At 34.2% G+C, this 16,464-nt stretch overlaps 1 protein-coding gene across 1 annotated transcript; it reads right to left on the bottom strand.

The window, feature by feature from the left end:
• Nucleotides 1-1,755: 1,755 nt before the first annotated feature.
• On the bottom strand, nt 1,756-7,483 carry LOC110449790 (4-hydroxyphenylpyruvate dioxygenase-like protein). The gene is made up of 5 exons (XM_021496879.1): nt 6,747-7,483; nt 5,205-5,371; nt 4,400-4,551; nt 3,837-3,991; nt 1,756-1,930 (listed from the first exon to the last, which is right to left on the bottom strand). The coding sequence occupies exons 1-5, from the start codon at nt 7,433-7,435 to the stop codon at nt 1,756-1,758; spliced, it is 1,338 nt and encodes a 445-aa protein (XP_021352554.1). The 5' UTR covers nt 7,436-7,483.
• Nucleotides 7,484-16,464: the final 8,981 nt, after the last annotated feature.

Below are 16,464 nucleotides of genomic sequence, written 5' to 3'. Positions count from 1 at the left end.
ATCAAAGTATTCTATAAATATCATAAATGAGTCCCAGGTGCTAACGCTGATTGGTGAATAATCAAAGTATTCTATAAATATCATAAATGAGTCCCAGGTGCTAACGCTGATTGGTGAATAATCAAAGTATTCTATAAATATCATAAATGCGCCCCAGGTGCTAACGCTGATTGGTGAATAATCAAAGTATTCTATAAATATCATAAATGAGTCCCAGGTGCTAACGCTGATTGGTGAATAATCAAAGTATTCTATAAATATCATAAATGAGGCCCAGGTGCTAACGCTGATTGGTGACAAATCAAAGTATTCTATAAATATCATAAATGAGGCCCAGGTGCTAACGCTGATTGGTGACAAATCAAAGTATTCTATAAATATCATAAATGCGCCCCAGGTGCTAACGCTGATTGGAGACTAATCAAAGTATTCTATAGATATCTCAAGTGAGCCCCAGGTGCTAATTTTGTTTGTAAGAACACTGATCGATATTTTTTCCTTTGATATAACCATAAATGAATATAATTCCTCCTCAGATTTTTCAATGAGTTAATAAAATGTTGGTTTGGTGATCCGATTTGGGTACTGTCACCTTACCCCCTGGTACATATACCATAAGTGTTATGCTTAATATAACAACACTTCAAAATATCTTTTATAACAGTGTAATATCTGAAGGATATCTTAAGTTTTGTATAAACAAGATAAATAAAACAGCAATGGAGGAATGTATAGTACATCTATCAATTACGGACATTTGCTGAGGTGAATATGTATTCAAATGGACCAGTAAAAGGGATATTGACCGAGATAAAGTCAAAGTCATTATCACATCCTTACATTTGTAGGTTCATATAACCACATATACACCAAAATAAAAGTTTTGAATAGTCATATAAGATGCTAAATCATGTTTTAACCTTTGAACAAGATGAAGGATAAGAAAATTATATGGAGAAAAGTACCTCATTTAGCATAGAGCATTGTGACGTTACAATTGAAATGACGTTAAAAAGTGAATTTTTACCTGCTGTTTCTAAAAATAGTAACACAAGTCAAATGTAATCTGTGTCATATGAAATACTTTTCATACTAAAAATCATCGGCTATCATGTTAGTGTTCTGGTAGGTTTAACTGTAAATGGTGTTCTGTACATTGTTTAATCAAGTTTAAATTCACATGTTCTGTTCAGTCAAGCTTAGCCAACATGGTGATGTTCTGTTTAGACAGGTTTTATTATACAAGGTTCTGTTCTATTTAGTCAGGTTTATCAGACATGCTGATGTTCTGTTTAGTCAGGTTTTATTGTACAAGGTGCTCTGTTTAGTCAGGATTTACTGAACATTGTAAAGTTCTGTTTAGACAGGTTTAACTGTACATGGTGTTCTAGCTGTAAAGTCAGGTTTTACTGAGCATTATAATGTTCTGTTAAATCAAGTTTAAAACATGTTTTATTGTGCAGGTTTGAAATCACTTAAAATCACAGAAACAACAATAAAGTATATAAACCTGTTTCAGAAAGAAGTTTAGAATGAAGATTAAATTCTAGCAGAATTATATATAATAATAGATATTCATCAGATCTCATGAAAAGTTTTAACTACAGTTCATTTGATTATGCACGTAAAACCAGTCGAGGAAAATCTTTCAAATCTTTCATCTCGTAACTAACCATTGCTACTGGAGGATTTTGCTGAGAAGACATATATATATAAATACTTGGACGGAACTCCCTATAACTGTGATGTTTTCTGTTAACTGGCCAATGTAACTGGTGGTTTTTTTTGAGAAGACATGTATGCTTGGACAGATCTCCATAGAGCTGTGATGTTACCAGACCCAAATCCTGTGGCTCCAGAGCGATGGATCACTTCCAGGAAAAATGTATTCCTATCAAAGAGGGGCTTGGTGAATTTCTGCATCAAATACCTGCAACAGAGTAAATAGAAATGACTGTCAACAAAAGTCATTATAATTACAAATTTAGCTGGAGCAGAAATCAAAGTGTAAAGCACTGAAATATTATTACCATTATTTTAAGGCATGGTGGAATTTTCAAATACTTCAAGGTAAATCTTTCGAGTTTCCAAATAAGCCAGTATATCCGAGTAATGGTTTTGTTATTTCTTTTGTATATGAAGTGAAAAGTACATATCTGTGGTTATCAAGCTTAACCTTGTTTAGTGAAAGATGATGGATCAGAGTCGGTACTGGTTACCCTATATAGCTACCTGCCCTATTTTAATGTGCCCTTCAATAATTATCAATATTCAAGGAAGCACTATTGATTTCAAGATTACTCTCTTCGATACACCTTATCAAAATTATCCAAAAAATAAAAATGTATTACCTATCTACCTGGCCTAATTTTTTCACACATATAACAGTAATCAAATAGGGTATGTTTTGTCACATTCAGTCCACAAGTGATTGTTTCATATAATGACATGTACATGTATAGTGTTTACCACATGCATTCATTACAAACTTTACAGAACAATCAGTTAATGTCTATTTTGTTACCATTGTACAACAATAACATAATACTGTAATGACATGTTTGTGGACGGCCTGATGCAGCACCTGTGGAACCCAGTAGTTAGCAGGTAGTTAGCATTACAAGAGTTATCTCCCTTCTATGATCACGCTTACCCTCTGTGAGACAGCTTAGACTGCTTGCCTATATGTAACAGCATTAAATGTGTAAGAACCATTGCTTGCTTGAGAGCTACTGACTAGAGAGACTGCTAGAGGAAAACTATAATATCATCAACATGCAAGGAATTGATATAAAGTATAAAGTTATAAGCTGTTACATTGTAGATGTATGTTATGTAACACTTCAATGACAATGCTTAATACTTGATCAGCTACCAACCCCATCGGCTGTGAGATCAAACCCATTTGACAGAGAGTACACTTCAGGGTTTTGGTAGATGCTGATTGGACTTTTCACACCAGGGCCAACTTGAGCAAGAGCAACGGCCTCTAAACAGTGTCTTAAAATGATTGCATATATATTGTTTATTTCAGTGAGGCCCTTTGTAAAAGAATTAATTTTCCAAATTAAATTAAGTGTTATATGTTTGTATGTAAAACCAAATCAAAGAAAAAGCAGATATTTTCAGGAAAATACATTCGTTAAAATTAGCACCCACCATTGTACCATCTTCATTAATTCTTTGTAAGACATTTTCTCTTCTTTTTCTCTTATCTGTTTGATTGAGTCATGTAAACAGTAAATCACAAAATGCACATTGAGGCAAGCTCTGATGTAAACTTCATACTGCTTTGTATTTATAAATGACATTGTCTTTCAAAATGAAGCTGTCATTTGACATATTTACTCGTACAGTACTTCAAATGAAACAGGAGAGTCAATCACTGAAATTTGAGAAACATATATTTCACTTCTTGTGCAATGCATGTGTTGATAATATTATTGAACTGGCTGCCTGGCACCAATCTTGTTACTCTGATCAGTCAACATGAAACATGCACAACTAATTACCAAGGAGAACCTTAATATAAAAATTTGAGAAAGATCTGTCAAGGACAAGTTTTTCAGAAAAAGTAATAACAATCTTGAACTGTCAAAATCAGTCTTGAATTGGAACATGCACAACTAGGGACTAATGGAAACGGAATTTATGAAAGATCCATTCTGTACTTCTTGACAAATAGCGATCACAAGAATTGTTGAAGGACAGACTGAGGACAGAAGAACACTGGACAACTGACAATAGGCGATTATATAGCTTGCCACTAATGATGATGATGGGCTTAAAAGAACAATGATATCATAGAAAATATCTGCAAAATACAAGTTAGTCACCTTTTACCGCTGTGTCCATCATTCTGTGTTTGGTCCTTGTTGTGTGTCTCACTGGTCATCTCATTGATGTCAACCTCCATATCTACCAGTATACCGTTCGTCTCAAGGATGGCCACACACTGACCAATCTGCTCAATGTCCTCCAGTTTTCCTACCTGTCAGGTACAAGGCACATCAAAGTTAGACATGCTGTGATATGTAAGGGTCAAGGAAAAAAGACACCTGATCAGCACTTAACATGGCATATGGCATTGCTTCTTGACCTTATGTCAGTAAGGTTCTTTCTGTGGTTTTTAAGGTTATCATTAGAAAGGTACCCTACATGTACTTAAGTCGACAGATGTTTTCAGAACAATGGGTTAGTATGATGTTTGCACTTGACATTTCAATTCCCAAATGAATAATTTCACAACTCTACCTATTCATAGTTTTTCATATTGTGCAGTTTTAAGGTCTTGAGGAAGCATTCTACACATACTGTCTGTTACAAATGGGCACAGTGACTTTGCCTTTCAACTCCAACTAACTTGTTAGAGAGGGTAGATACCAGCCCAGTTACTCACCTCTGTGTAGTATGTGTATGGAGGTTCAGCGAACTCCACTCCCCTGGCCATCAGAGTGGACACAGTGGTGACTATGTCCGGAGTGTGGAGCCCAATATGTTGGATACCCGGTCCGCCATGTTCCGTCAGGAATGTAGCCACCTGGTTAGGACCTGTTTGCACAGATAATTGTTAGACATTTTTATGATTTAAGAAACTATCTAGATGTTGAAACAGTTTTAATTAAACAATCTAGAAGTTATTGTTGAAAGAGTCTTTAGAAGTTATTGTTGAAAGAGTCTTAATTAAACAATCTAGAAGTTTTAGTTGAAACAGTCCTAATTAAACAATCTAAAAGTTGTTATTGAAACAGTTTTAATTAAATAATCTAGAAGTTGTTGTTGAAACAGTCTTAATTAAACAATCTAGAAGTTATTGTTGAAACAGTCTTAAATAATCTAGAAGTTGTTGTTATAACAGTCTTAATTGCAAGACAGAATAAAATTTCAGATGAGTTTCATCAACCAGTGTCACACATGTAAAATGGAATCATTTTCAATCAAGATTCTTTGCATCCCTGTGTAACAATCAAATATTTTTCAAAAAATGACAAAACCTGTGACATTGCCATGTTTAAGTCTGTGACCTTTAATAGCATGTCCTCATTATGATGTCACAATAGACTCTTGGCCATGTCAACCAAACAAAATCACCAATTAAGAAATGATTATTCAATTGTGATTTAATTGATATTATTGGTAGTAAACTATAAGTTTGATTCTGAATAAAATGTTGTATTTCAGAAGTTATTGGTAACACAACATACCTTGGTCCGGTAATGCCTCTGCAATGACAAACTTGATGCCGTTGACACCCTCAGACTTTTCGGGTGTGGTGATTCCTGTTTCAGCACAGTGCCAGTACTCCATTGCCTTAAGTCGTAGACCAATATCTGTTGTGTTTATCACAAAACCATCATTGGCATCCTCGTCACTGCAAATTGCAATAATAAACATTAAACAACCAAATCAGAAGAAATCATGCCAACTGGATAACATGACAAAATCAAACAATCATTATTTAGCTAAAGTTGAATGTGAGACCAATCAGACCATGGCCACTTTGTTGCACATTTTATCAGCTTATCTTGTTCTGGTAGTTAATTACACTTTAGTGTCTCAATATTTTCATACAACTCTTCAATTAATTTTTATATGACAGAATACATATACATGTCAGATGTTCACAGAAAAACATTTTGATTCACATACATCTATTCAGATTTCCTTAATCACCACTTTTACCACTTCACATTTGCTTCTGTTGAGAATATGGCCCTAAATTTTATTTAATATTGAGAAGGTTATTGGAAATTATTCATGAGCTTTCAAGAAACATAATGATTTTTACATGTTAAGAAAGTTCATAGATACATGTTTCAAGAACTTTCCAATTCATAACTCTGCAATAGGACATTTTCTTATGAAAATTCCCCTTTTTTTACAATTATTCATGAATTCTAAATATTTCTGATTGTCCTTTATTCCTATGTTTATGATCAGTGTTGAAAAATGTATATAGATTTATGATTATTTTCATGAAATATATCATGAATAAGTTTTAAAATTCGTGAATATTCTTCGAACATTCAAAAATTAACTCACCATGAAGAGTAATATGTTATTTCTTTTCTTGAAATAATTGCTATCAATGAATATTAGTGAACACAGGGGATAGTATCAGGTTTTGCTGTCACTCAACAGAAATATATGGGATGATATACATATGGTGTCAGAAAATATCATCATTGCATCAGATTTTTTGATTTTTTTCAAAATTAAAGTTAATCAACAAGACTTAAAACATTATCATAAATTTATATTTGAATTATTTCATTCATGCAATTTTCATTTAGGAAGTTAAAATCTGCCTATTTTTTATCTTGACCTTTAGTCAATAATTATATAAACTATTTATATATGTTTATTTATAAACATTACAGTAACTGAACCATATATATATTACATGTACATGTGTAGATTATGCAGCAAAACAATAACCTTTTTATGTAAGAAAATCAAGTTATATGTTAAATTATCATTGTTAGTTCTAATTGTGCTGTTTTGAATTGCACTACTTGAAGAGTACAATTATAGAACTAATGTTACCATCTCTGTCACTCTGTATCAGAGGTGATTGAAATTCTGACAATAAATCTAGAAATTAATCTGTTTATCAATATTAATACACCTGTTCTTATTGTATCACTACATTCGTACTATATATTGTAATACATATTACTATTAAATAGGTTAATTTCTCTATTAAAATCAGAATTTCAAATGCATGTCCTTATACTAATATTGACCTGTTCATAAAAAATCTTTTCAATCCAAGACACTCCTCATACCACTGTAGCACAGTTGATGATGTACCAACTTCACATGCGAATGTCACATGATCAAAATGTGTTAAATTTACAGTCTTATCATCAGCTTCTCGACATACATCAGTTTGGTGAACAATATCAAAGTGAGGTAGGAATGCCCCTGAGTATCTATCACAATTAAGCAACGTGTGTATCACATTTCCAACACAAGATTTCACTATTGCTAGATCTATCTCTCCCAAATCGTCCTTAATTGTTGTTTCTTGTTTTAATACAGTTGCCCCACGTGCTTTCAATCGCTGCAAGCAAGAACCGACATTTTTGACCTTCAAAGCCACATTGTTCACAGTGTCGACTTCAGCACACGTTTCGAAAGATCTGCTGTCGTGCGTATGCAATCCTTTGTATTCTAACTCAGATGACACGACATAAAAGTCCTCCGTTTTAATCACCTCGCAGGTGTTTTGCTCCATTTGTGGTGCATGATGTAACAACTTCGATTGTGTCACCACAAAAATTACGTTACGTGATTTAAGAACCCATTGGTTTGCTAGTGGACATGACCTTTTCGCGATCAAAACAAAGTTATATTTTGAAACGAAGTCCCGAGAAACAGCTTCACCGTCTCGAGCAAGAACTTCAATATGATGAACAGAATCTGTTTCCATGTTCGTCCTCCGAAGTTGTCCTCCGTGTGATGAGCAAATGCTGTCTGCTACCGGTGCGGAAGTAAGACAGGAAGTAGAACTCTTTTTTCGAATATCAGGGTTGGGTGTAGTTACCGGATATTTTCGGATATCAAAGCCAAGAACCACGTCTCAGCGTGTAACTTGTGGTCATTAAAAGAACATAGTCAGTCATTATGATAAAATGCTTTCGTAAAAATTGGTTGCATGTAGCTTCAATTTTATTTATTTGGTTGGCTTGCATAGAATTTTATACTGTTATTTTACAAAAGACCGTGTAACGGATTATATATTCAATCATGTCTCTAAGATTATACTGAGGTACACTGAAAAAAATCGTTATAATTATTCCAAAAGTGAAGACATTTTAAACAACAATTACTTTTAGTTTATCTTATCGTTTTTTCACATTTCAAGAGAAACTGTTGGCTAGACCAGAGACGTATATATTGTAATACAAATGTATATAACGTTAGTGCAGGCAAATTCGTCACATTAGTAAGGGTTTCGGTTAATTTGGGTGCATGGCGAATTTGCCTACACTAACGTTAACGTCTCGGACTAGTCACATTGCCAGAAATCTGTGGTGGATGTTTTTTCGTAATACATTGTAATAAAAAAAACCTACCCACCAGAACCACCTTGAGCATGTGTAAGTTCAGAGACGAAGTCTCTGGTTAGTTGCAAAAACTGTTCCGAAGAACTTTGAGTAGGACCAATTTTTCGGTATATAATACCACTGGGACAATCCATTTCGCTTACGTCAGAGTGATCAAAAAGTTAGTTTTGTGCCAAATACGGCTTACGGCAGAGTAAAATTCTCTTACGATTGGAAAAGTGTTGCGGCAAAATACAAGATTACGTAAGTATAATGATGTGATATAAGCAACAAAGTTGAAACAATGATAACACAAAAGTCTGTTGAAGGTATAGATGCTATCACATACACGTGTTATAGAAGATTTAACGCTTTGATTATGAATATTTTGACGCAATACACAAATCTATGTGTGTTTAATATGCAGATGAATAAAACGCTTCCCCGTGTCATTGAAATGAAGTAATTAGATACAATAATAGAACGAATAATACTTTAGTTATTAAATATATTAATTTATCACGTGGACATTACATTTGTGCATAAACTGCTATATAATACTGGTGATACGGATTACGAACGTTCTCAATTTTAGTTGATACGGATTACGTTCTATGTTGATACGGATTACATTTGTATTAAATAATGTAATAAACAAAATAAACTCTGCTACTAACTACCATATACCTCATAAAATAATTACTGTCCATCCTGATGACAACCTTGGATGACTGGTGAAATTCGGCATAAATCAAGATATAAGAATAGATTATATAAAATAGCTAAAAATAAAAATAGGGAACATGATTGGGCAAAATTTAGAACTTGTTGCAATGACACTATAAAAAAAATCGTCAATCCAAAGAAAATTACTTAAAGAAACTTCAAAATTGTCGTGCTGACAAAACAGTGCATCCAAGAAATTTGTGGCAGATAGCAAAATCTATAGGAAAAATGACTAACACTAGCACTAATTCTTATCCTTTGAAATCTAACAATAACATTTTAATCCATCCACAAGATAAAGCTGAAGCACTAAATAACCTCTCCACCACCATTGCTTCTGATATTACTGACACTAACCTACCCGACTTACCTCCCTTATATCCATTTGAACTTTCTAATATTAACATAACTGAACAAGATATAACTGACCAATTTGACATTTTTAATAAAAACAAACCTGCTGTTCCTGATGGTATTTTACCTATGATTGTAAAGAACATTTCTTATTCTTTAGTATACCCACTCAAACTATTATTTAATAGAACTTTATCTATTGGAGAAATACCTGATGTACTAAAAACGGCTAATGTTACTGATCTCTATAAAGGTAAAGGAGATATCAGTGATCTCAATAATTATAGACCTATTGTCATTACATCTATTTTTAGGTCACCTGAGCTTTGCTCAAGTGACCTATTCCAATCACTTTCCGTCCGTCGTCATCCGTCGTCCGTCGTGCGTCGTGCGTAAACTTTTACATTATCAACTTCTTCTCAAGAACCAGTGGATGGATTTTTTTCAAACTTGGTCAGAGTTATCCTTGGTAGATGAGGCTACCAAATTGTAAAATTGGGATTCCTACCCCAACCCTAGGGGCCAGGGCGGGGCCCAAAAGGGAAAATTAACCAATATTTCAAAATTCTTCTTCTCCAGACTCAGAGGTATTACAGTCATTTTCTCTACATGGATGGAAAGATCATCAGGGGCTCTATTTAAAATGTAAATTTCAGGACCCCCGAGCTATCCGTTCTCCCTTGGGGAGGGGGTAAAGTTTACTATAGTTTATATAGGGAAACAACACTTTTGGGTATATTTTGACAATTTTCTGTTGGAAATTATTTTTACTTGGTCAGAATCATCCTTGGAGGAGGAAGATGGTTTTAAATTGTAAAATTGGGATTCCTACCCCAACCCTAGGGGCCAGGGCGGGGCCCAAAAGGGAAAATTAACCAATATTTCAAAAATCTTCTTCTCCAGACTCAGAGGTATTACAGTCATTTTCTCTGCATGGATGGAAAGATCATCAGGGGCTTTATTTAAATTGTAAATTTCAGGACCCCCGAGCTATCCGTTCTCCCTTGGGGAGGGGGTAAAGTTTACTATAGTTTATATAGGGAAACAACACTTTTGGGTATATTTTGACAATTTTCTGTTGGAAATTATTTTTACTTGGTGAAAATTATCCTTGGAGGAGGAAGATGGTTTTAAATTGTAAAATTGGGATTCCTACCCCCAACCCTAGGGGCCAGGGCGGGGCCCAAAAGGGAAAATTCACCAATATTTCAAAATCTTCTTCTCCAGACTCAGAGGTATAACAGTCATTTTCTCTTCATGGATAGAAAGATCATCAGGGGCTCTATTTAAATTGTAAATTTCAGGACCCCCGAGCTATCCGTCTCCCTTGGGGAGGGGGTAAAGTTTACTATAGTTTATATAGGGAAACAACACTTTTGGGTATATTTTGACAATTTTCTGTTGGAAATTATTCTTACTTGGTGAGAATTATCCCTGAAGGAAGATGGTTTTAAATTGTAAACTTGGGATTCCTCCCCCAACCCTGGGGGCCAGGGCGGGGCCCCAAAGGGAAATTTAACCAATTTTTCAAAAGTCTTTTTCCCCAGACTCAGAGTCCTATACTTGTCATTTTCTCTGCATGGATGGAAAGATCATCAGAGGCTTTATTTAAATTGTAAATTTCAGGACCCCTGAGCTATCCGTTCTCCCTTGGGGAGGGGGTAAAGTGTACTATAGTTTATATAGGTAAACGTTATATAAACATTTAATTATATTTCAAGTCACAATATGTTAAGTGTACATAAGTCAGGATTTCAACCCAAAGACTCCACTACTAATCAACTAGTTGATATCTATAATACTATAAGTAGTAATTTAGACCAAGGTAAAGATTTGCGTTTTGTTTTCTGTAATATAGGTTAAGCATTTGATCGTGTATGGCATTTGGGCCTATTATATAAACTAAAAACGTATGGTATTAAAGGTAAATTATATGATTGGTTTAAAGCTTACTTATCTGACAGAAAACAAAGGGTTATCGTTGAAGGTTATAAATCTAGTACCAAACCTATTTCTACAGGGGTTCCTCAAGGATCTGTCCTTGGTCCCTTCCTCTTTCTTCTTTGTATTAATGATATTACTAACAATGTAACCTCTCATATAAAACTCTTTGCAGATGATACCTCTCTCTATGTTATAGTAAATAATAACAATGACCTTACAACACCTACTAACATGCTTAATAATGATCTCGAATCGATCTCTTAATGGTCAAAGGCAAAGCATTGGCAGATCCTATCCAATCCGAATAAGACTGTAGCTATTAACTTCTCTCGTAGAGACAATCATCCTCACCTGCTTTTTAACAATACTCCAATTGCACAACATGAACACCTTACTCACTTAGGACTAACATTTAACAGTAAAGGGACATGGGCAGATCACATTTCAAATATTTATAAAAAAGCTAACTCTAGAATAAGTATTCTTAGAATTTTAAAAACTACAGTTAATAGGAATACATTAAAAACATTATATGTCTCTTATATAAGACCTGTGTTAGAATATTCTGATATAGTATGGGATAATTGTACCAAATCTGAATCAGATCTTTTAGAATCAGTTCAACTAGATAGAAGCTATGTGTTTAATTACTGGTCTCAGACAAGGTACATCTCATCACATTCTGTATTAAAACACAACTTGAAACATCACACACACGAAGACAAAATCATAAACTAACATTAATGTATAAGATTCTTAATAATTACACTCCAAATTATCTCGATGATATCATTCAAACATTTCTAAATAAAAATAATAACTACACCTTCAGAAATAACAGATTATTTAATATACCACAGACAAGAACTACTACTTATAAGAATAGCGTCTTCCCTTCTACAATGGTAAAATGGAATGCACTTGATAGCACCGTACGAGACTCTATCTTAATTTCAACTTTAAAAAAACCTTTTAACTGTGTTCCGAAAACTTAACATCATTTTATGTCAACTAAGAAATTTTAAAAGTGATCTTAACTTTGATAAGTTACAAGACCATCTGATTGATGATGCTTCCTGTGTTTGTGGTGCACAGAGGGAAGATCGAATACATTTTTTCTTTCGATGTCCTCTGTATTCAAATATTAGGATTCATATTACCACTATTTATAATCTATTAGGATATTTAAATCTGTATTGTTTATTATATGGTATTAGTAATGCATCTGACCAATTAAATAAAACTATTCTTATACATGTTGACTTTTATATTAAATTATTAAAACGTTTCGTTACTTATACATGCTAGATAAATTCCAAATTAATATTCATGTATTGTTATTATTATTATTAATTCAGGCAAGTGTTGTCCCTTAAACAATGAGTATTAGACATAAGCTAGTGTGGGTGTGGGTGTGCATGTGTGTGAGAGGAAAACGAATTTCAACATTCTAAATATTTAAGCATTGTACATAGCTACCGGAAATAGAAGAAGACATGCATAGCCTGTCGTCTATTTTTTTGTCAATACTGTTCTAATATCTTCTTTTTTATGGAGTTATGGCCCTTTCTTGAAAAATCAACTCGGCTGTTTTCGAAGTTTACAGATATGGTAACTGCCCCCTGATGTTGTGATTCCAAGTTGTACTTTTTCATTCCGACCCTTTTAAAAGGAGTTATGGTCCTTTGTTAAAATAAAACTGTGTCTGTCTCCTAAACTACTTGTTCGATTTCAATGAAAGTTTACAGATATGGTCATTACTCCCTGATGTCGTGCATCAGGGTAGTATTTTTCATTCCGACACTTTTTGACAAAGTTATGGCCCTTTGTTGAACAAATCCTAAAACTTTTTGTCCGGACAACTCGTTCTGAAGTTATTGATCGATTTCAACGAAACTCTCCAGATATGTTAAATACCACATGAAGTTGTGCATCCAGGCGTTGTTTTGTTTTCATTTCGAGCCTTTTTTACAAAATGGCCCTTTGTTGAAACATCTTTGTACGGACAACACCTTCAAAACTACGGGGTTAATTTGATGTCGTGCATCAGGGTAGTATTTTTTTTATTCCGACCCTTCAAGAAGGAGTTATGGTCCTTTGTTGAGAAAAACTGTTTGTCTCCGAAACTGCTGGTCGGATCAGGGTCGTATTTCTTTCATTTCGACCCATTTTTAAGGAGTTATGGCCCTTTGGTTGAAACATTTGTCTCGACAACTCTTCCTTACCTACTATGACGATTTCAGCAAAACTGGTTCATCTGGGCTAACAAGATTTGGTTTGCAAGGATGTTTTGCGATTGGGAGGGAGTACAGAACGTATGTCACTTACCTATATACTTAAATAAGTGTACAGATCAGTGAATAAAGAAAGCATTACTGGTGGGAGACTATGGATTGCTTTGCAATGCTTTACCTTCCTTAGCCTTTAGCTTCCAGTTCTGGTTTATATAGGAGCGGGGGTATTAGTTAGCCTTTGGCTTACTAGTTGTTTTAAAAAGGTTGTGAGGTCGCGACATCGAGCATTTCGAACTCCCTCCCTTGCAATAAGAGTTACTGCCCCTTAACAAGTAGCTTATCATGTAAGTTTGTTTTCAATTTTCCAGTTATCTATTATAACTTACTAGTTGAACTTAAGTGATTCCGAGACAGAAAAAAATGTTATCATTTGACAATAGAAATTTCCATTGGAAACATATATAATTTGTCTAGTCATGTGATTTTGTTTTTTTGATAGTCACACGATACTGCGAGCTGTAGTGTGTGTTGAATCAGGGACAGTATATATCCATTATACGTCCCTGGGTGAATGAAATATATGTGATATGAATAAGAATGTAAGTTTATATAATTATCTGATACTTATTTTATTCCGATAGCACCTGTCTAGATTTCAAAATAACGAACATATTCGGTCTATATAACTGATACACATCTACTCCAAATGGTGGTCAAGTTTGTAATGAGGGTAGTATTAAAACACAGAAGACAAAAAAATCAAACTTTTGGGAAGTCTCAGATCTAGAAAAATAAAGAAAGCCAATTTTAAATATTCTATTTGTTCCTATGTGATGCTTTGTGACTAAGAAAATATCCTAAAATTTGTTAAAAAATATTGATTTTCATTTCGTTGAAATATGACTGTTTGACCGTAATCCGTATAATTCCAGTTGGTAAATGAACGTAATCCGTATCACACAGGGACGGCATCCGTATCAGCATACATACCTATTGCATATTTTGGTAAAAATATCGCTAAAATTTGTGTTTAGTTCAGACTATTCAATGTTATTTTGTTGATGAGTCATTGGCCAAGACCTGTGTTGTGTAAAAGTAATTTAATTAAATAGTTATTACATTCAAAACTCCACAAAGCCGTATGTAAACTGATGTCCGTACATATATATGATTAGTCAGTCAAAACTAATTCAATTTAAATACAAAAATATTGATAAAGCAGCTTAAGACATACTTATAGTATATAGACTGAGTTACAATGGTATTTTTTCAGTATTTATACAAGAAAGCGTAAAAATATCTCTCACGTTCTTCCATCATGGGAGCATTTTACTCTGCCGTAAGCCGTATTTGGCGCAAAACTAACTTTTTGCTCCGACTTAATCCAATCAGCGAGTATCACTATGACGTAAGCGAAATAGCGAGTATCGGGATTACCCCCGTGAATACACAGTGTAAGTATAGTGGTGCGCCTAAAGAGATACGTTATACGTCCCTGGTTAAAGCAGAGACGTATATAATGATTCATATATACGTCCCTGGTTAAAGGGGCATCACGCTGAAGTAACTATTTTTTTTGTCTTTTTTTCAAATACTACATAAACATATCAAGTGAGACTCCTTATGGAAAATAACGATCGGATTTGGCTGAAATAGATTCATAAAAATGATTAAATCTAAGATAATCATCGGTATTTCTACCTGTCTGACCAACGTTTTGTTCAGGGATTTCCCTCTACTAGCGCATGCGCATTGCACACCATTTCTTTGTAAACAAAATGACTGACCGTGTGAAGTAAGCCAAAGAAAAGTGTTGTACCGTGTCAGCTACGAAGCGAAAAGTTGTCAAATGGTCAAAAGATAGCGCACGGAGTACGTTACGGAATCATTATAACAGATGGGAAGTATTCAAAGGAGAAAATAACTGCCCTAGCAGTTAGTACGGTGCATGTATTCTTCCGGATGGCCAGTTAAGCTGAAATGGAATCGACAGAAATGCTAGCGCTGTTTATGTTATGAATAAATATCTAAAACTATTAACCTCGCTAGTATCTTTGTCTGAGTTTGAACACAGATGAACTTAGTTTAATATGTCGATGGGCATGTATCGGAGAGAGTTTACTTTGTGTTTCTATAATTATACAGTGGTTTATGCGAAAGGAAGGGATAAGTGACTGGTTAGTTTGATTTTGTCATGAGGCCCTCCAAGGGTTAACTGTTGTGATAGCCACGGCGTATTCTGTCTCTGTCGGTACTCGTGATCGGGGTCAAATGAGATACGTGCGCTTTTAGATTTACATAATTTATAATATTACCGGGTTCAGTAAAATGGTATGATTTAATTATATTGCTGAATTAAACGATTTTTTGTTTGTTTTTACATACAAGATTTAAATTAGTACTAATATGAATACCCGGCTTCCTCTGGCGCAACGACGCAATATATAAAAAAAATATCTCGTCGTCAGAAAGCTACATTATCGCAGCTATAGATTAAAATTGTCAAAATGACGGGCCAGGATGAATAACTGAGGAAGGAGAACATACTTCTAGTAAATAGGATTGCGTAACATTTTTTTTTTAAATCGTAATATTTCGACAGTTCATGTTTTCATATGTTGTTGACTTAGAATGTATGATCATGTAACAACCTTTTCTCTACAAAGAATTAATCTTCGACTTCGGATAGAATCGGAAAACGTATTGAAAACAGGGGAAGAAACATTTGTTTACGTTGTAAAAATGACGCGTGCTGCCGATAACTACGGCTTCTGTTTCGGACAAAAATGAAATGATTAAAGAAAAATTGGCTCAACATAAAAAGGGTCCATTGACAAGAATACTTTAATCTATGAAAAGTATTGAAAAAATATAATTATCAAGTAGCCAATATCTGACACATATTCTACATGTACACGTACTGGTTTTTCCATACAGTTTAGTGTGTGTGATGGCTAATATGACTTACTAAGTGTTAGCGTATGGAGACGGCGAAAGTGGGAAAGAGAGTATACATATTTGTTTATGCATGGTGTAGAAAGAAAAAAATGGCCAAAGATATTGAGTTGTACAATGTAATAAAACAAATCACAAACGTTTCTCTTTTTTTTATACGCGTGTAGTTTTTCATTGCATATATTCACTTCATGAAAACA

Source organism: Mizuhopecten yessoensis, unplaced genomic scaffold, assembly GCF_002113885.1.
Source record: "Mizuhopecten yessoensis strain PY_sf001 unplaced genomic scaffold, ASM211388v2 scaffold4819, whole genome shotgun sequence".
Taxonomy (NCBI): domain Eukaryota; kingdom Metazoa; phylum Mollusca; class Bivalvia; order Pectinida; family Pectinidae; genus Mizuhopecten; species Mizuhopecten yessoensis.
Note: the sequence above shows the minus strand (reverse complement) of the source record. Positions and strands in the feature narration are given on the sequence as shown.

Coding starts and splice junctions, on each gene's coding strand:
- LOC110449790 (XM_021496879.1), bottom strand. CDS start 7,435: ATGGAAACAGATTCTGTTCATCATATTGAAGTTCTTGCTCGAGACGGT. Junction 5,372..6,746: donor AAAAGATTTTTTATGAACAG/GTCAATATTAGT, acceptor TGCAATTTGCAG/TGACGAGGATGCCAATGATG. Junction 1,931..3,836: donor GATGGACACAGCGGTAAAAG/GTGACTAACTTG, acceptor ACTCTGTTGCAG/GTATTTGATGCAGAAATTCA.